This window comes from Lepisosteus oculatus, chromosome 7, assembly GCF_040954835.1.
Source record: "Lepisosteus oculatus isolate fLepOcu1 chromosome 7, fLepOcu1.hap2, whole genome shotgun sequence".
Classification (NCBI taxonomy): Eukaryota; Metazoa; Chordata; class Actinopteri; order Semionotiformes; family Lepisosteidae; genus Lepisosteus; species Lepisosteus oculatus.
In genome coordinates, this window is record NC_090702.1 from 2,751,381 (window position 1) to 2,768,238 (window position 16,858).

Genomic DNA, 16,858 nt, shown 5'->3' on the forward strand with positions numbered 1-16,858 from the left:
CCCTCGGGGATCAGAAGTCTTAAACAATTCAGGTTTTGATTTAGCTATTTATCAAGCTTGGTGCAGCCAATCTTTAAAAACAGGAGACTTACAAGAGCAACTGCATCAGGGTTCTCCAGAACCAGGGACAGAGACCCCTGTACTGACTGGACCGGCACTCTTCAGAACCTGGGACAGAGACCCCTGTACTGACTGGACCGGCACTCTCCAGAACCAGGGTCAGAGATCCCTGTACTAACTGGACTGGTGCTCTCCAGAACCAGGGTCAGAGATCCTTGTACTGACTGGACCGGCACTCTTCAGAACCAGGGACAGAGACCCCTGTACTGACTGGACCGGCACTCTTCAGAACCAGGGTCACAGACCCCTGTAGTGACTGGACCGGCACTCTTCAGAACCAGAGACAGAGACCCCTGTACTAACTGGACTGGTGCTCTCCAGAACCAGGGTCAGAGATCCTTGTACTGACTGGACTGGCACTCTCCAGAACCAGGGTCAGAGACCCCTGTGCTAACTGGACTGGCACTCTCCAGAACCAGGGTCAGAGACCCCTCTACTAACTGGACTGGTGCTCTCCAGAACCAGGGTCAGAGATCCTTGTACTGACTGGACCGGCACTCTTCAGAACCAGGGACAGAGACCCCTGTACTGACTGGACTGGCACTCTCCAGAACCAGGGTCAGAGACCTCTGTACTAACTGGACTGGTGCTCTCCAGAACCAGGGTCAGAGACCCCTGTACTAACTGGACTGGCACTCTCCAGAACCAGGGTCAGAGACCCCTGTACTGACTCTACCGGTACTCACCAGAACCAGGGTCAGAGACCCCTGTACTAACTGGACCGGCACTCTCCTCAATAAGGGTTGGAGATCCAGGACCAGACTAATCTAACCCTCCTGCTTCAGCTACTGCCAATTTAAAGAGAGGATTAGAGGTGGCATGCCCCAGACTAAGTTTTAAATCACAACCATACAAAAACTAAGCTGTTGATCCACTGAGTTACGAGCAGGAGAATTTAACCACTTTCTATGTGTTTATTTTGTTGCTGTTGCTCTTTCCTGAGTGATCTGAGCGAGTTCTCACTCTTTCGGGCAACATCAGGACCAGTTCTACCTCGAGAATAACTGGGGCAATACCTTTTACTTGATTTAAACTGTAATCGTCATTTTCTGTTCCCCACAAAGTTCTGTTCATTACTTCTGTGCCATAGGCAGACACCTAAAATAAATGAGTCACTTTCTCCGTGTACACGACAGGTTACAAGCGTCATTTAATATTTGAATGAGGTTATCAGCGTGATCAGCGATCTGTACTGGGAACCAAATCCTAGAGACTTCCTTGGTTTCACAAACGCTCACGAATTATTAATCTAATTAAATGTCAAGGTCACCCAGTCCCAGGAACTCTAGAGCCCAGCTGCAATAGTGTTAAACAAAGGGGTGTTTGCTTAGGAACTTTTCCAGAAGGCCAAGAAGCTGTAGGTGTTGACTTTTCAGCAGGTGAGCGGTTTCCTTACCAGACCGAACCAATGATCCCAGCCAGGAGGCACATGATCAATTCCACCAGCCTCGGAGTTTCCGTACTGGAACACCATCAAAGACACAGAGCAGGGAGTCAGAAGACATAAGAGCTCCAATCCCAGTAAACACAAAAACTACAAGTCCCTGCAACTCAAAAGTCGCAGTTGGGCATTTTTAATTCATTGCTTGATGATGTATCTATTGCCAAAGGCTGTATGAAAGAATAGAGATGCTTAATTGTAGTCCAAACCACCAAATCTACCATTATTAAGAACTGTGACATCAGAACAGCAAAACTAACTTCAAAACAGTGCTTTTGAATGACCACAGCTGAAGTAGGATCTAGGTTATAAATTTGACATATAACTACAATAACAACGCAGTAGGTATTTCAGTCTAGAGACTGAGGCCAGCAAGAATCCATCAGTACAGAACCTGTTTTTCTTTTTTAGGTGCCACTAATTCAGAATGCTATAAAGGTAAAATACAGTCTGGTGGATTAAGAGATGTAAAAATCCACTCTATCCATATTTTAAATTATTAATTGGTAATAATACATTAGTTATAATACAGTCAATGCAGTAATTAATAAATATTACAATATAGTGATAGTATAATGATAAAAATTACATTTCTAGTAGTAAATTGCACTATAAAGGTACCATGTTCCACTCTTTATTGCAGAAATAAGGGAAGAGCTTATCCTATCAGTACAATTAAGGAATGGTGTTTAATACATTGAGATACTGGAGGTGTTCAATCAGTGATTCTGAACCCAGGTGGTGGAGGAAGACTTTCCTCTTGAGTTTTGCTCCAGCTAAGCTCTTCTGAATCACAAGCAAACTGATTTTCAGTTTTCTGTTTGTATGGGATATATTTGTAAATTTGCTTCCAGCTTTTAGTCTAAAGGGATGTGTAGTTGATACCAACCTAGCATGGACTTCAGAAGTGTTATCGTTTCATTACATCATTGAGATGTAGCCAATTGGACCTCTGCAGAAGGAAGAAACACTCACATGGGAGTTTGGTAGTGTCGCTCCTGAAGGGGGCGTGTCTGATACAGTGTCACTCCCACAGTGAGCGTGGTTTGTACAGTGTGACTCCCACAGTGGGTGTGGTTGGTACAGTGTCAGAGTCACTCACTCTGGGGGTGTGCCCGATACAGCGTCACTCCCACTGTGCATGTCTCTAATGCAGTGCCCCTCCCATCAGGGGCGTGTCTGACACGGTGTCCCTCCCACTTGGGGGCGTGTCCGACAAAAGGCCACTCCCACCTGTGTCTGTTCATCATCAATTGATCAACTAGTGAGAGCTGTTTAGCCAGAACAAACAAGCAGTGGAGAGGCTGCTGGAGGTGCTGTGCACTGAAGCTGTTGGAAGCAGTCTCCTCAGAGCCACTAATATCCGAGAGTCAGCACTGACAGAAGAAACATGCTCAATAAAAGCAATCAATCAGCGCTGGAGATTAGCAGAGCTGAAAAACCAGCAGATCCAGGGCTGGGTTCAGGAGCCCCTCTGTCCTAGCGATCTCATGAAGTTAAGATGGCGGGATTTCTGGGAATTCTCTGAAAGAGAGAGCAGTGAGCCTGTTGCTGAACAAACGGGAGCTCAGATGGAGACCCTGTGGCCACCAAGGCACAGAGCTGACTGTCCTTGTCCTAGCAGAGGGGCGACAGATACCTCGTTCAGATACTTCCCTGCGAAGAAGGTCTGGTACTGGGCGTGCCGGCTGAGCAGTGCTGGGAAGGTGTTGGGCTCGTGCCTCTTCTGCCAGGCTGGGCTGCTGCAGTTCCCCTCCAGGGTGTTGTTAACCACCATGTGGTTGTGAGGATACTTCCCCGTCAGGATGCTGGCTCTGCTGGGGCAGCACAGGGGACTGGCTACATACTGGGAAGGACAGAGACGTCTCTTGAGGCAGAGATTTCAGGACCTGCTAAATTGCTCCCTGTTACTCATCCCCAGCTGAGGACTCGAGTGTCTAACGCCTCACCTTCCCTGCTTCAACCCCAACCGGAGAGAGTTTCATCACAAGAAGAAGAAGAAAAAAATGTTAAATCCATTTCCTGGGCAAGTAGTGTGTGATGTAAACGAAGTCACAGTGATTTCTGGAGGAAGACGTGGGAACTGATCAGAAATGGAAATCCTGTATTTTAGGGATAAAAGGGGTATAATTCAGTAGTATTACATGGGCTATGGAAAGATATGAGGGACGAGATAATAGCTGTTTGCATCCCAGATAAATAAGAAAAAAAAAGTCTCTCTGCTCTCCATTGCTGGTCAGGAATGATATACAGTGCCTTGCGAAAGTATTCGGCCCCCTTGAACTTTTCAACCTTTTGCCACATTTCAGGCTTCAAACATAAAGATATAAATTTTTTATTTTATGTGAAGAATCACCAACAAGTGGGACACAATTGTGAAGTGGAACGAAATCTATTGGATTTTTGAAACTTTTTTAACTAATAAAAAAATGAAAAGTGGGGCGTGCAAAATTATTCGGCCCCTTCACTTTCAGTGCAGCAAACTCACTCCAGAAGTTCAGCGAGGATCTCTGAATGATCCAATGTTGTCCTAAATGACTGATGGTGATAAATAGAATCCACCTGTGTGTAATCAAGTCTCTGTATAAATGCACCTGCTCTGTGATAGTCTCAAGGTTCTGTTGAAAGCGCAGAGAGCATCATGAAGACCAAGGAACACACCAGGCAGGTCCGTAATACTGTTGTGGAGAAGTTTAAAGCCGGATTTGGATACAAAAAGATTTCCCAAGCTTCAAACATCCCAAGGAGCACTGTGCAAGCGATCATCTTGAAATGGAAGGAGTATCAGACCACTGCAAATCTACCAAGACCTGGCCGTCCCTCTAAACTTTCAGCTCAGACAAGGAGAAGACTGATCAGAGATGCAGCCAAGAGGCCCATGATCACTCTGGATGAACTGCAGAGAACTACAGCTGAGGTGGGAGAGTCTGTCCATAGGACAACAATCAGTCTTACACTGCACAAATCTGGCCTTTATGGAAGAGTGGCAAGAAGAAAGCCATTTCTCAAAGATATCCATAAAAAGTCTCGTCTAAAGTTTGCCACAAGCCACCTAGGAGACACCCCAAACATGTGGAAGAAGGTGCTCTGGTCAGATGAAACCAAAATCGAACTTTTTGGCCACAATGCAAAACGATATGTTTGGCGTAAAAGCAACACAGCTCATCACCCTCAACACACCATCCCCACTGTCAAACATGGTGGTGGCAGCATCATGGTTTGGGCCTGCTTTTCTTCAGCAGGGACAGGGAAGATAGTTAAAATTGAGGGGAAGATGGATGCAGCCAAATACAGGACAATTCTGGATGAAAACCTGTTGGAGTCTGCAAAAGACCTGAAACTGGGACGGAGATTTATCTTCCAACAAGACAATGATCCCAAACATACAGCAAAATCTACAAAGGAATGGTTCACAAATAAACGTATCCAGGTGTTTGAATGGCCAAGTCAAAGTCCAGACCTGAATCCAATCGAGAATCTGTGGAAAGAGCTGAAAACTGCTGTTCACAAACGCTCTCCATCCAACCTCACTGAGCTCGAGCTGTTTTGCAAGGAAGAATGGGCAAGAATTTCAGTCTCTCGATGTGCAAAACTGATAGAGACATACCCCAAGCGACTTGCAGCTGTAATCGCAGCAAAAGGTGGCTCTACAAAGTATTAACGCAAGGGGGCCGAATAATTTTGCACGCCCCACTTTTCATTTTTTTATTAGTTAAAAAAGTTTCAAAAATCCAATAGATTTCGTTCCACTTCACAATTGTGTCCCACTTGTTGGTGATTCTTCACATAAAATAAAAAATTAATATCTTTATGTTTGAAGCCTGAAATGTGGCAAAAGGTTGAAAAGTTCAAGGGGGCCGAATACTTTCGCAAGGCACTGTATTTATATACTTGAACACATACTGTCATATACTGTAAGAAAAAGGTACTGTAAGGCATGAGTATATATACTAAAATATACAGGAGTATTTGCTATGATATATGTCAATAAACATAAGTAGAGATTCCACCTCGCAAACACTCTTTTTCCAGGATGAGCTCTTTAATGAACAAAGGAAACATTTGAAACAGCCATTATAACATACCTTTATAATATAAACAATACCTTATATGCTGGACACTGCAGCTTTAACTTAGAAAGAATTTTCTCACAATTACGTGGCAAAAATCTATTTACTACAGTGGCCCCAAAGTGCAGAAGAAAGAAATGCGCACTAGAAAAAGAAACACACGCTAGACCAAAGAAGTGCACACTTAAAAAAAATGATTGCACACTAGAAAAACATAAGTACAGAATAGCATCATTATTCTTTCCACCACTTATAGGCTGCAGTAAAATAAAACATCTAGTTTATTAGAAGAATCCACAGAAACAATGCCTGCAGGAATAATATAGACACAATTGGGATTTTCAGAGATTAATAAAAAAAATGTTATACTACAGGAGGGCGGTGAGAATGGGACACTCCCTTCAGACTAAAGAGACTCAGCTCCTCCAGCCTGTCAGTGTGGGACACTCCCTTCGGACTAAAGAGACTCAGTTCCTCCAGCCTGTCAGTGTGGGACACTCCCCTTCAGACTGAAGAGACTCAGTTCCTTTAGGCTGTCAGTGTGGGAAACCCCTTCAGACTAAAGAGACTCAGTTCCTTTAGGCTGTCAGTGTGGGACACTCCCCTCAGACTAAAGAGACTCAGTTCCTTTAGCCTGTCAGCGTGGGACACTACCCTCAGACTAAAGAGACTCAGTTCCTTTAGCCTGTCAGCGTGGGACACTCCCCTCAGACTAAAGAGACTCAGTTCCTTCAGCCTATCAGTGTGGGATACTCCCTTCAGACTAAAGAGACCAAAGGGGAACCCCAAAGTTGTTCTTTGATTGCAAAAATTATTTTTGAGGTCTACAGTGATGCACAAAAAGCCTGCCATACAGGCACATACTCTTCCTCTGCACTGGACAAGCATGAACGAGTAGTTTTTTTATCCACATAGAAGACACTTACTGCATTTGTAAAGGAAATTCCAGCTTCACCAATGAGCTTCTTAGTCTTTTTCAATGGAATCTGAAAAAAAAATAAAATAAAGACAAAATAATCGAAATATCTGAACCCAGGGGCTGCTGTTAAAAACGGATGGAAAAAGCTGATGGATTCAAAATAGTTATTGTGTTGCAGAAGGGCTGACGAACAGTCAAGTCACTGGAATGAGTGATGGTTTATATTTAGGCCACCAGTATGCCAGTTCCCTGTCCACTATTCTCAATAGGAAGCACTTTATTCCTGGTGCAACTTTCCAGTCAAAACATGTGAGAGAGGTGGAACCACAATATTGACTTTGTGTCGAGCTATCTGGGCCTCACGGCTAGTTGACCAACGTTTACATTTACTGCACTACATTACTGTCCCTGCAGACTGGAGGACAGGGATATTCGCTGGCACAGTGGCTCAATAGTTAGCATTGCTGCCTCGCAGCACTGGGGCCCTGGGGTCAGTTCCGGACCTGGGGTCCTGTCTGTGTGGAGTTTGCATGTTCTCCCCGTGTCCACATGGGATTCCTCCAGGTGCTCCGGTTGTCTGCCACAGTCTAAAGACATGCTGGGAGGTTTAAAGGGCTTCTGGGAAAACTGGTCCTTGTTGGAACCTGTCCCAGCAAGCAACGGGCACAAGGCAGGGTACACCCTGGATGGGACACCAGTCCGTCACAGGACACACACACTCACTCCAGGGCAAGTCCATCAGAGGACACACACACACACACACACACACACTAGGTCCAGTCCATCACAGGACACACACAGACACACACACTCACACCAGGGCCAGTCCATCACAGGACACACACAGACTCGCACCAGAGCCAGTCCATCACAGGACACACACACACTCACACCAGGGCCAGTCCATCACAGGACACACACACACTCACACCAGGGCCAGTCCATCACAGGACACACACAGACTCACACCAGGGCCAGTCCATCACAGGACACACATAGCAACACACACTCACACCAGGGCCAGTCCATCACAGGACACACATAGCAACACACACTCACACCAGGGCCAGTTTTCCCAGAAGCCAATTCACCAACCAGCATGTTTCTGGACTGTGTGAACAAGAGTAGAGCATGCAGGCTCCGCACAGAGAGCACTCCAGCTCCAGAACTGACCCCTGGACACCATCATACTGCCACACAGTCTAACGATATACCCTTAAATTACCATGTGTGCACGATATATTTTTTAAAAATAAAATAAAATACAAAATAGCTCGAGGGGGCTTCACATACAGTACATGTATGTACAAGAACTGCGTAACTTTGAGCGATTTGTGGAAGGTAAAAAGGTCGGAGCCTTCAAAATAAAAAGACTGACGGTTTTGCAATGTTCTGTTAAGACCTGGTTGTGCTGTTATTAGTCCCCGCTTGCTGGAGTGTAACGTGTTTTTCTGAAGGTCCAAGGTTGTTGTTGTTGTGAGTTGGCTGACTCGGACTATCTCCGCCGTATTGACCCTCAGCTGACTGCTCGGCTGACATTTGTTTTTTGGGAAATTCATAGCGCCGTGGCTGGGAAAGAAAAAAGGCGTTTTGTCTGTGCACGAAAAAAAAAATCACCTCGCACATTGCAATTTGTAGAAAAGATAAAGAGATGCTATTAGAAGCTCCGACACATGATGAAATCACGGGCTGGCGTGATGAACAATCCCAAGTATTTTCCCTCACTCCCTGTCCATCTGCACAAGATGCTTTAATTTATCAGGTGTAAAGAAATATTGTATATTTTTTCTAAGCGGGGATTCTTTTCATCTAACGCTATTTTATTGATGCATGATTGATGCAAGACGACTGGTATCGCGGCTCTCTGTCGAGCTACAGAACAATGTCCCCCACATGCAATCGGACAGTCTGGTCATTTTGACGCGAAACGTTATAACCCCCAGTGTGGCGATACTCACCATCCCACCGATCGCGACATCTAAATCGTCTGCCAGGATGAGGACAATGTTGGGTCTGTGAAACGTCGCCTCCACTCTCGAGTAAGTGGGAAACCAGCCGGCGCTGACCAGCAAGTAATTCAATAAAGCCGTCAGCCATAATCTGATTGAAATCATTTTTTTTTTCTCTCTCCCTCCACGGGGTGAGACAGATGCAGTCGCCAGGAGGCCGGAGAAGCCGTACAACACGCGTGAAATCCAATCTTCGCCAGCAGTCAAAGCAAAGAGTTCATCCGCTGGCAGCAACGTCCCAGTATCCTACAAAAACAGCACTGGTCATGTGTCGCGACGGAACAGGCCAGTCAGCTGATAACCTCCCCCCTTGCTCTGCTTGTAAAAGAGCTTCGGTTTTCACTCTTAAAGCGATAGTTGGTCTCTGTGATTCAGGGCCCGAGTGGACTGGACATACCCAGTGATTTAAAATTAATATAGATGACAAATGTGTTTTTTGTGTGACAATAGCCCTGAAACTATTCAGCATTTGTTTTGGTTCTGTCCTAGGGTAAACTGGATTAAGTTGCAGACTTATATTAAAAAAGAAACCAAGATTGATATTTGTTTTGATGAAAAAGATGTTATGTTAAGTTTCAGCCCCACTGAAAACAATATTAAAATTTCGTTTGTAATACATGTAACTATTATAATGGCACGTTATTATATACATAATATGAAGCGGTCTGGGAAGTACCCTCTGTTTGAGCATTTTAAAATGGAAGGGGGGTATTTGCAGACTATGTACCCCTGACGATATTTTTGTCTTGAATTGTTATATTTACTCTTGTTTGTATTGTAATTTTTGTTCTTTTGTTAAGCATAAATAAAAAAAAGAGCGGACTGGACATGTATCCTGATGTTGGATACGCAATGATAACCTGTTTGTTTTTCTAATCTTGCCGTTTCATTAACAAAACGGTTTTAAAAAGGTGTGGTGTTGAGGCACGCCGATGGCAATTCTGCTTCAAAACAGAGGGCACTGGACCCAACCCCCCGTTTTAAAATCGTTATTGTGAACGATATTACCGGTGTAGACTCCAGCTCCATTGCAACTCTGTACCTGACAAAATGCTTAGAATAGGGAAGGATAGATCATAACAGAGCTGCAAGCTATAAGCTAGAACTGCTATGATATACTATAACATACAGATCCTGTATGTATATATTAATCCTATTGATACAATACGTGTTAAAAATTCCCCTTTGTTTCTGGAAATCCATGGGGCGGTCTGACTCCTAGTGTGAACTTGGTTAAAATCCTTAGCTAGACGAAAGTGAAGAAAGTGGAAATCCAAATGTCCGTCCATCCGTTTTCTAACCCCTTTATCCTATCCAGCAAGCAACGGGTGCAAGACAGAGTAATAATAATAATAATAATAATAATAATAATAATAATAATAATAATAATAATAATAATAATAAGTATTATTATTATTGCTTACACTTATATAGCGCTTTTCTGGACCCTCCACTCAGAGCACTTTACAGGTAATGGGGATCCCCTCCACCCCCACCAGTGTGCAGCCCCATCTGGATGATGCAACAGCAGCCATAGTGCGCCAGAACGCTCCCCACACACCAGCTCTCAGTGGGGAGGAGAGCAGAGTAATGAAGCCAATTCATAGAGGGGGATTATTAGGAGGCCATGATTGGTGAGGGCCAATGGGAAATTTGTCCAGGACACTGGGGTAACACCCCTACTCTTGTCGAGAAATGCCCAGGGATTTTTAATGACCACAGAGAGTCAGGACCTCGGTTTTCCGTCTCATCTGAAGGACGGTACACCCTGGATGGGACGCCAGTCCATCACAGGACACACACACACACACCAGGGCCAGTCCATCACAGGACACACACACTCACACCAGGGCCAGTCCATCACAGGACACACACACACACTCATACCAGGGCCAGTCCATCACAGGACACACACAGACACACAGACACTCACACCAGGGCCAGTCCATCACAGGACACACACACTCACACCACGGCCAATTTTCCCAGAAGCCAATTACCCCATCAGCATGTCTTTGGAGGGGGAGGAACATGGAGGTGTTCAAAGGCATCGAGGTTCCAGTCAGGGGAGCGGGTGGCCAGGCCCGGTCCATTATTAAAGACTATTACATATATCTGTGGAGAATAGGGAGGGAGCAGAAAATCAGAGGAAAATAGAGGGAATAGGACCGTGTCTCAGATCCCTGTGACACTTGTAAAGAAAAAATGGCATTTTTCATGTTTGGTAGCAATTCAAAATGATCTGTGAGCTATAGATATAGAATGTAATTAATATCAATTACATTGGCTTTGTGACCTTAACTAGATGTGTGCATACACTATACTGCCTTTGGTATATAAAATACTGTAAAATTTTTCCTTTTCAGGATTTTCTGTATTTATTTGTGAAAAGGAACTAAAGTTCTTAAAAATCGAATCGCCTGTCTTTGGGCTGTTTCGAGTGCGGTGTAACTGGGGGAATGGCTCCGGAAAACCTTCTCAAGGGCACCAGTTCCTGCATAATCAGTAAATAAGCAGTGCCAACGAGTGGTAGCTCTCATTTCTGTGCACCTCAAGGTCACGCTGGTTTTGATCACTGTCCCTTGCCAGGTTCTTTTAGCTCATATCCTGCTTCTGACACAACGCTTGACCTCCCGGCTCCTGCCCGTACAATAGTGAGGTCGGAATGAAAGATAAAAGAGATTTTTAGAAATGTCATGACCTACTGAACGTCTGCTGGAATTCCACTCCAAACGCTTCTGGGTTTAATAAGAGATTCTGCCATTCAATTCAAAGTCAATAGTCTTTCTATAAGGTCTATATCGCCTATTCACCCCTCAGCGCACATTCATGCTGTTTTTTCTGCTTCATAAATTATTAATTATATTAATGACATCTCATGTTTCATTTTGGGGGGAGGGTACGTTTCCATTTTACTGTCTGTGTGGAGTCTGCATGTTCTCTGTGTGGTCATGGGGGGTTTCCTCCCCCCAGTCTAAAGACATACTGGAAGCTGAACTGGCTTCTGGGAAAAATGGCGTGCGTGTCTGTTTGTACCATTGCTTGCTGGGATAGGGTCCGACTACCCTGCGACACTGTATTGGATAAAGTGGTTGGGAAAAGGGTGAATGTTATAACATTCTTTACCATGTGATTTGCTTTCACATGGTAAACTATAGTGAATACATATAAGGGTACCAAATCAAATGATCAAATGGATTTAACCCTGCCGAAATTCAGAAGAAGGGATGGAAACATACTGTATTTAAGGTGAACCTTATTTGGCTGTATATTTTAAAGGTGTTAGCACTTTTCTCCTCAGTGTCACCATCTCTTAATATCCATAAGAAGGACCAACGCTTTTATTTCCTGAATTCTCCTCATTTCTGTTTTTTTTTCCATCATCGGTAACTTTTTTTATTTCACAAAATATAGGGCAAAACGGAAAAACATCTGGTCATCAGCAAGATGAACTACAGCGTGTAGGAGATGTTTCTAGATGTACGCTGGTGTTTGTTTTTGAAACGTTAAGACCTAAAATGGGGAGAAACTCTTTGGCCTCTAGGTCGACATACCAGCCTCTGTAGCTGGATCCTAGACTTCCTCACCAGCAGACCCCTGACTGTCAGGTTTGGCAAGCTCACCTCCAACACGCTCACCCTTAACACCTGCGTGCTCAGCCCACTGCTTTACTCCCTGTTCACACACGAGTGTACTGCTAAGTTCAGCACAAACACCATCGTCAAGTCTGCCGACGATACCACAGTCGTTGGCCTCATCACCGACGACGATGAGACTGCCTACAGGGAGGAGATGAAACAACTTGCAGACTGGTGCCGAACCAACAACCTATGTCTCGACATCGGCAAGACCGAAGAGCCGATCATTGACTTCAGGAGACAAGGAAAAGTCCACTCCCTCCTCTACAATCGAAGGGACTGTGGTGAAAAACTTCAAGTTCCTAGGTGTTCACATCTCTAAGTACCTCACATGAGCGCTCAACACCTCCAGTCTCATCAAGAAGGCACAACAGCGGCTGTACTTCCTGAGCAGGCTGAAGAAAATCCGCCTGCATCCACAGATCTTCGCCAACTTCTACAGATGTCCGGTGGAGAGCGTACTGACCAGCTGCATCACAGTCTGACCGTCAGGCCCTGCAGCGGGTGGTCAAAACTGCCCAACACATCATCGGCAGGGCCTTACCATCCCTCCAGGAAATCTACAACGCCAGGAGTCTGAACAAAGCCACCAAAATTACGTCTGACCCCACTCACCCCAGTCATAACTTGTCTGTCCCCCCCCTACCGTCTGGTAGAAGGTTCCGGATGCTCCAGTCGCACACAACTAGACCCCAAAATAGCTTCTTCCCCAGAGCCGTCAAGCTGGTGACGCCCCCACTCCCTCCCATCATGCTATCATCTCTCCTGACTTCCTCCTGTACCCACAGTGACTGTACTCCAACACCACTACATACACGACAACTGAATGTCAGCCGAAATTGTACTTAAAACTGTACTAGTTATTAATCACTGTATTATTTTTGCACGGTTCACCGAATTACTTTTGCACTGTTTTTGTCCTGTTTGTATACTTTTCTCTGCTTTCATATTTGCACAGTTTTTGACGATTTTGCACTGGCGCCATACTGTTGTTCACACTGTTATTGGTATTGTATTTCTGTCTACTGTCTTGTCTGCTGTTCAATATTTATATACTGCACCTGAGAGACTAATGAGCAACACTTTTCACTGTACTGTGCACCCGTGTACATATAATTACAAAGTTGAATTGAATATTTAGATGTACTGTAGTTTATGATCAGCAACAATTTACTGAAAGCCACCAGTCTTGTTTTTTTTTAACAACTTTGTAATTAATACCGCTTTTATTAGGGAGAGGATAAACAAAGCATTAGCCATCTTCAATTCCCACTGACCTGAACCTCCGAGACGTTCATGATTTCGCAGTGTTACCCTCTCCACGTCCATTAAGCGAAAACGCTAGCCTTTGTGCTAGGAAACAGATTGATCACGGTTAACTGTTACCTGAAAACAAAATCGGTTCCAAACGCAGAAGATGGCCTTCGGAGAGTGTTTCTGCACAAGGGAGGAAAACACGCAACAGAAGCGAACAAAATGCACAATGTCGAAGATTAATCAAGACATTTCTACGGATTTTATTCCGACTCCGAGGAAGACATTGGGAGTCATACCCTCACGGGCTTTGAATGTTTTGTGAGGGGAAAAAAATAGTTTACCCTGAAACTGAAATAAAGGTATTCCCTGCTATTTAGAATAGGGGAGGGTGGTTTATTTTAAACAAACACTTTTCGGAGGTGTCGTTTAATTCCAGCGGGCGGCCTGAGACACGAGATCCGGGATGTCCCGGAGAACAACGTCCTGTAACAATAAATAAATAAACGGCAAGTTTTAAGATTCCCGGAGCGCCCTGGGCTCGGATCTGGGCTGTCGGTCCCAGACAAAAAAACACGTCTCGATTATGTGCGTGTTCTGCGCAGGTACCTCTGCTACCTTTACAGTTTACACCTGCTCGGAGGTGGGGTAAAAAAACAACAACAACACAACACGTTTGTGCAGCAGGACAATTCAAGCGGGCGCTACTATGAGCCGCAGGAGGGGAGTTCTTCAAGCTATCTGAATCGCAGGAAGGAAACATAATCACCAGCCGGCTCAACCTCGGCTGCGGGAATGGGATGCACCCGGAACTGTGCTCTGCGGTGAAGTTACACGGAGGGCCACCTGGCGTGGGTGCGTGGTTACCTGTGCGCGTCTCACCTGCCCCGGCCCCGCTGCGCGTAAACTTCTCTTCACTTGGAGCAGGATGTGAGGCGTAAGCGGGCTGGAGACCGCGGTGAGGGCAAGCAAACAGACCGAAAAAAAATGGCGTCTCCGGTACAACTTGGCCGGAGCGAACTTTTGGAAATCGACATCTGCGCTGGTCGGGGCTCCGGGGGGGAGGACGGCGGCTCCCCCCCGGCGGACGGCTTCTCGGCGTTTCAGCGGTGGGTCCCCGCCAGGCGGAAGACGGTCCGGGAGTCCAGCCAGCGGGGAGAAAACGAGGGGTTCCCCGCCGAGCAGAACGGGACGCCCGCAACACGCCCGAGCCCGACCCAGCCCCGCAACGGCGAGGTGCGGGACGCTGCGGAGCCCACCTGGACCGGACCCTGGCCGGACCGCGAACTCGAACGGGCCGGGCCCGCGCGTGTCCCCCGCACCTCCATAGTGGACTGCCTTCTCGTGGAGCTCTACGACACGTACTCCGGCTCCGGAGGGAAGAGCGCGGACAGCGTGGACAGCTCGACCGAAGCCTCGAGTTCCGATGCCTTCCTGGGCCGGAGCAACACCGGCTCGAACTTCCTGCTGGAGCTGCAGGAGAAGCACACCCGGCGACACCAGATGAAATACCTGGCCCAGAAAGGTATCGTATCGTATGTAGGTTTACGTAACAATCAGGACCGACACCTTACAGAGAAGGAACAAGTAATAGGTTTATTCCATGCTGAAAAAAAAAGAGAACACAACGTTTCGGCCGTGGAGCCTTCTTCAGGTGTCGCCTGACACCTGAAGAAGGCTCCTGAAGAAGGCACAATAACAGACTCCAGGAGTCTGTTCTCCTGGATGAGCTCTGTTTTCAAGGTCCCCGGTGTCGTTTTGTTTGACACCTGAAGAAGGCTCCACGGCCGAAACGTTGTGTTTTCTTTCTTCTTTTTTTCAGCATGGAATAAACCTCTTACTTGTTCCTTTGCAGCCTACGCATGCTGACGCAGCTCCCCACCTGAACTACAACCTTACAGAGAAGCCTATTGAGTCTCCCTTTCAATTTTACTGTTCATAACACGAAATACCAGCGCTGTTGGCTTTTTTTTTTTAATGCAACGCCATTAAACAGCTGCGAATTTGTTTTTGCCCAAGCACTTTTCATACATATCATGCTGAAGGTTGACTCATACAGGTGATATCGCGGCTTGCACACGGCCGTTCAAGTCGAGTCGCCAGGTGAGAATTTTTAGCAGCTGGTATTGAAACGGTCGAGTCTGTTCTCCTGGATGAGCTCTGTTTTCAAGGTCCCCGGTGTCGTTTTGTTTTGTTGTTTTTTTACTTAAAGGGGATGTATCGGCCATTAATGACGTTAACAACGAGATTTCGGCTCTTGCAGCCTGAGCTAGAAATTCCTTTTTTTTATTTTAGGTTAGAAGCTTTGTACCACTTCATTAGTGGCCTAACCTGCACAGATAAGAATGGCCCGTTTTGCGACAGCATATATGATATGGGATGTCATAGAGTAGAAGTACAATAATTAATAGCGGTCATCAATATTTCCTTTTAATGCGAAGTACAAAGTCAAAACGTTTTTAATACTTTAAAGACTTTTTACACCGTCCCTATATTAATTCAGTGGACATGCATTACACCAGGTTAACTGTACGATAAAGAGTGATTGATAAGCGACTTGTGTTGGAAAGGCGATATAGTGTTCTAGTAATTGTCTTAAAGTTTTGTGATTTGGATATTTTGAATCACCTTGAGGGCAGCAGGGGTCAGTGTTGCTGCCTCCGAGTTTTGGGGCCCTGGGTTCAATTCCTTGACTTGGACTTGGGGTGCTGTCTGTGTGGAGTTTGCGTGTTCTCGTGTGCTCCTCCAGGTGCTCCGGTTTCCTCCCACAGTCCAAAGACATGCTGGGTGGGTGGGGGGGTTAATAGGAATAGGTCCTGGTGAGAGAGTGCGTTGGTGTCTGTGTGTGTCCTGTGATGGACTGGCGTCCCATCCAGGGCGTATCCTGCCTCTGTGCCCGTTGCTTGCCAGGAGAGACTCTGGCCCCCCATGACAATGAATTGGATGAGGCAGTTGGAAAGACGGATGCGTGGATGTTCTCCAAGAAGTGAAAAAAGAAAGCAAGGTGTGGTTGAAGTGTATTACTAAAGTCCGGAAAATGGACAGATGGATTTCCTCAAGTCCTTGGAATGAGTTGCAGCTGACAGTGTTATATTGTTCTTTATCCCTCCCGCCATGTGGCCCAGACACGGAGGAGCTCAAGTGGATCGTCCAGGAGGTGAACTATCGGATTGGGATCCAGTCCGCGAAGCTGGTCAGACAGCTCAGGAGGAAGGACAGGCTGTACCACAAGCTCCAGAAGAACAGTGACATTGTAACAGCGTGCTTGCAGGCCGTGTCCCAGAAGAGGCGTAAGTAGTTATTTTTTTATGTTTGTTAGCCAAGATTCTTTCCAAAATCGAAGGACCAACTTACTTTCTTCTTCAGAATTTGCTTTGGAGGCTGTAAACCAAATGTAGAAGCTAGTG

The 16,858-nt window shown here is 45.8% G+C and overlaps 2 protein-coding genes across 4 annotated transcripts in view; one reads left to right on the forward strand and one right to left on the reverse strand.

Moving 5' to 3' along the window:
• gnsa (glucosamine (N-acetyl)-6-sulfatase a) overlaps positions 1–9,308 on the reverse strand; it is a 21,924-nt gene extending 12,616 nt beyond the window's left edge. Inside the window, exons 1-5 of one of the 2 annotated variants that reach the window (XM_069192030.1) lie at positions 8,509–8,600; positions 7,953–8,119; positions 6,558–6,617; positions 3,201–3,407; positions 1,517–1,582 (exon numbers count right to left, since the gene is read on the reverse strand). In XM_069192030.1, coding sequence (XP_069048131.1) covers positions 1,517–1,582; positions 3,201–3,338 — 204 coding nt within the window. In that variant the 5' untranslated portion in view covers positions 3,339–3,407; positions 6,558–6,617; positions 7,953–8,119; positions 8,509–8,600. Of the gene's footprint in view, positions 1–1,516; positions 1,583–3,200; positions 3,408–6,557; positions 6,618–7,952; positions 8,120–8,508 lie in introns of both variants that reach the window. The other variant, XM_015353325.2, reaches the window with a different exon arrangement.
• Positions 9,309–13,989: 4,681 nt separating this feature from the next.
• tbc1d30 (TBC1 domain family, member 30) overlaps positions 13,990–16,858 on the forward strand; it is a 39,231-nt gene continuing 36,362 nt past the window's right edge. The window contains exons 1-2 of one of the 2 annotated variants that reach the window (XM_069192033.1): positions 13,990–14,976; positions 16,577–16,741. In XM_069192033.1, the coding sequence (XP_069048134.1) occupies positions 14,439–14,976; positions 16,577–16,741 (703 nt within the window). In that variant the 5' untranslated portion in view covers positions 13,990–14,438. The remainder of the gene's footprint in view (positions 14,977–16,576; positions 16,742–16,858) is intronic. The other variant, XM_006633833.3, reaches the window with a different exon arrangement.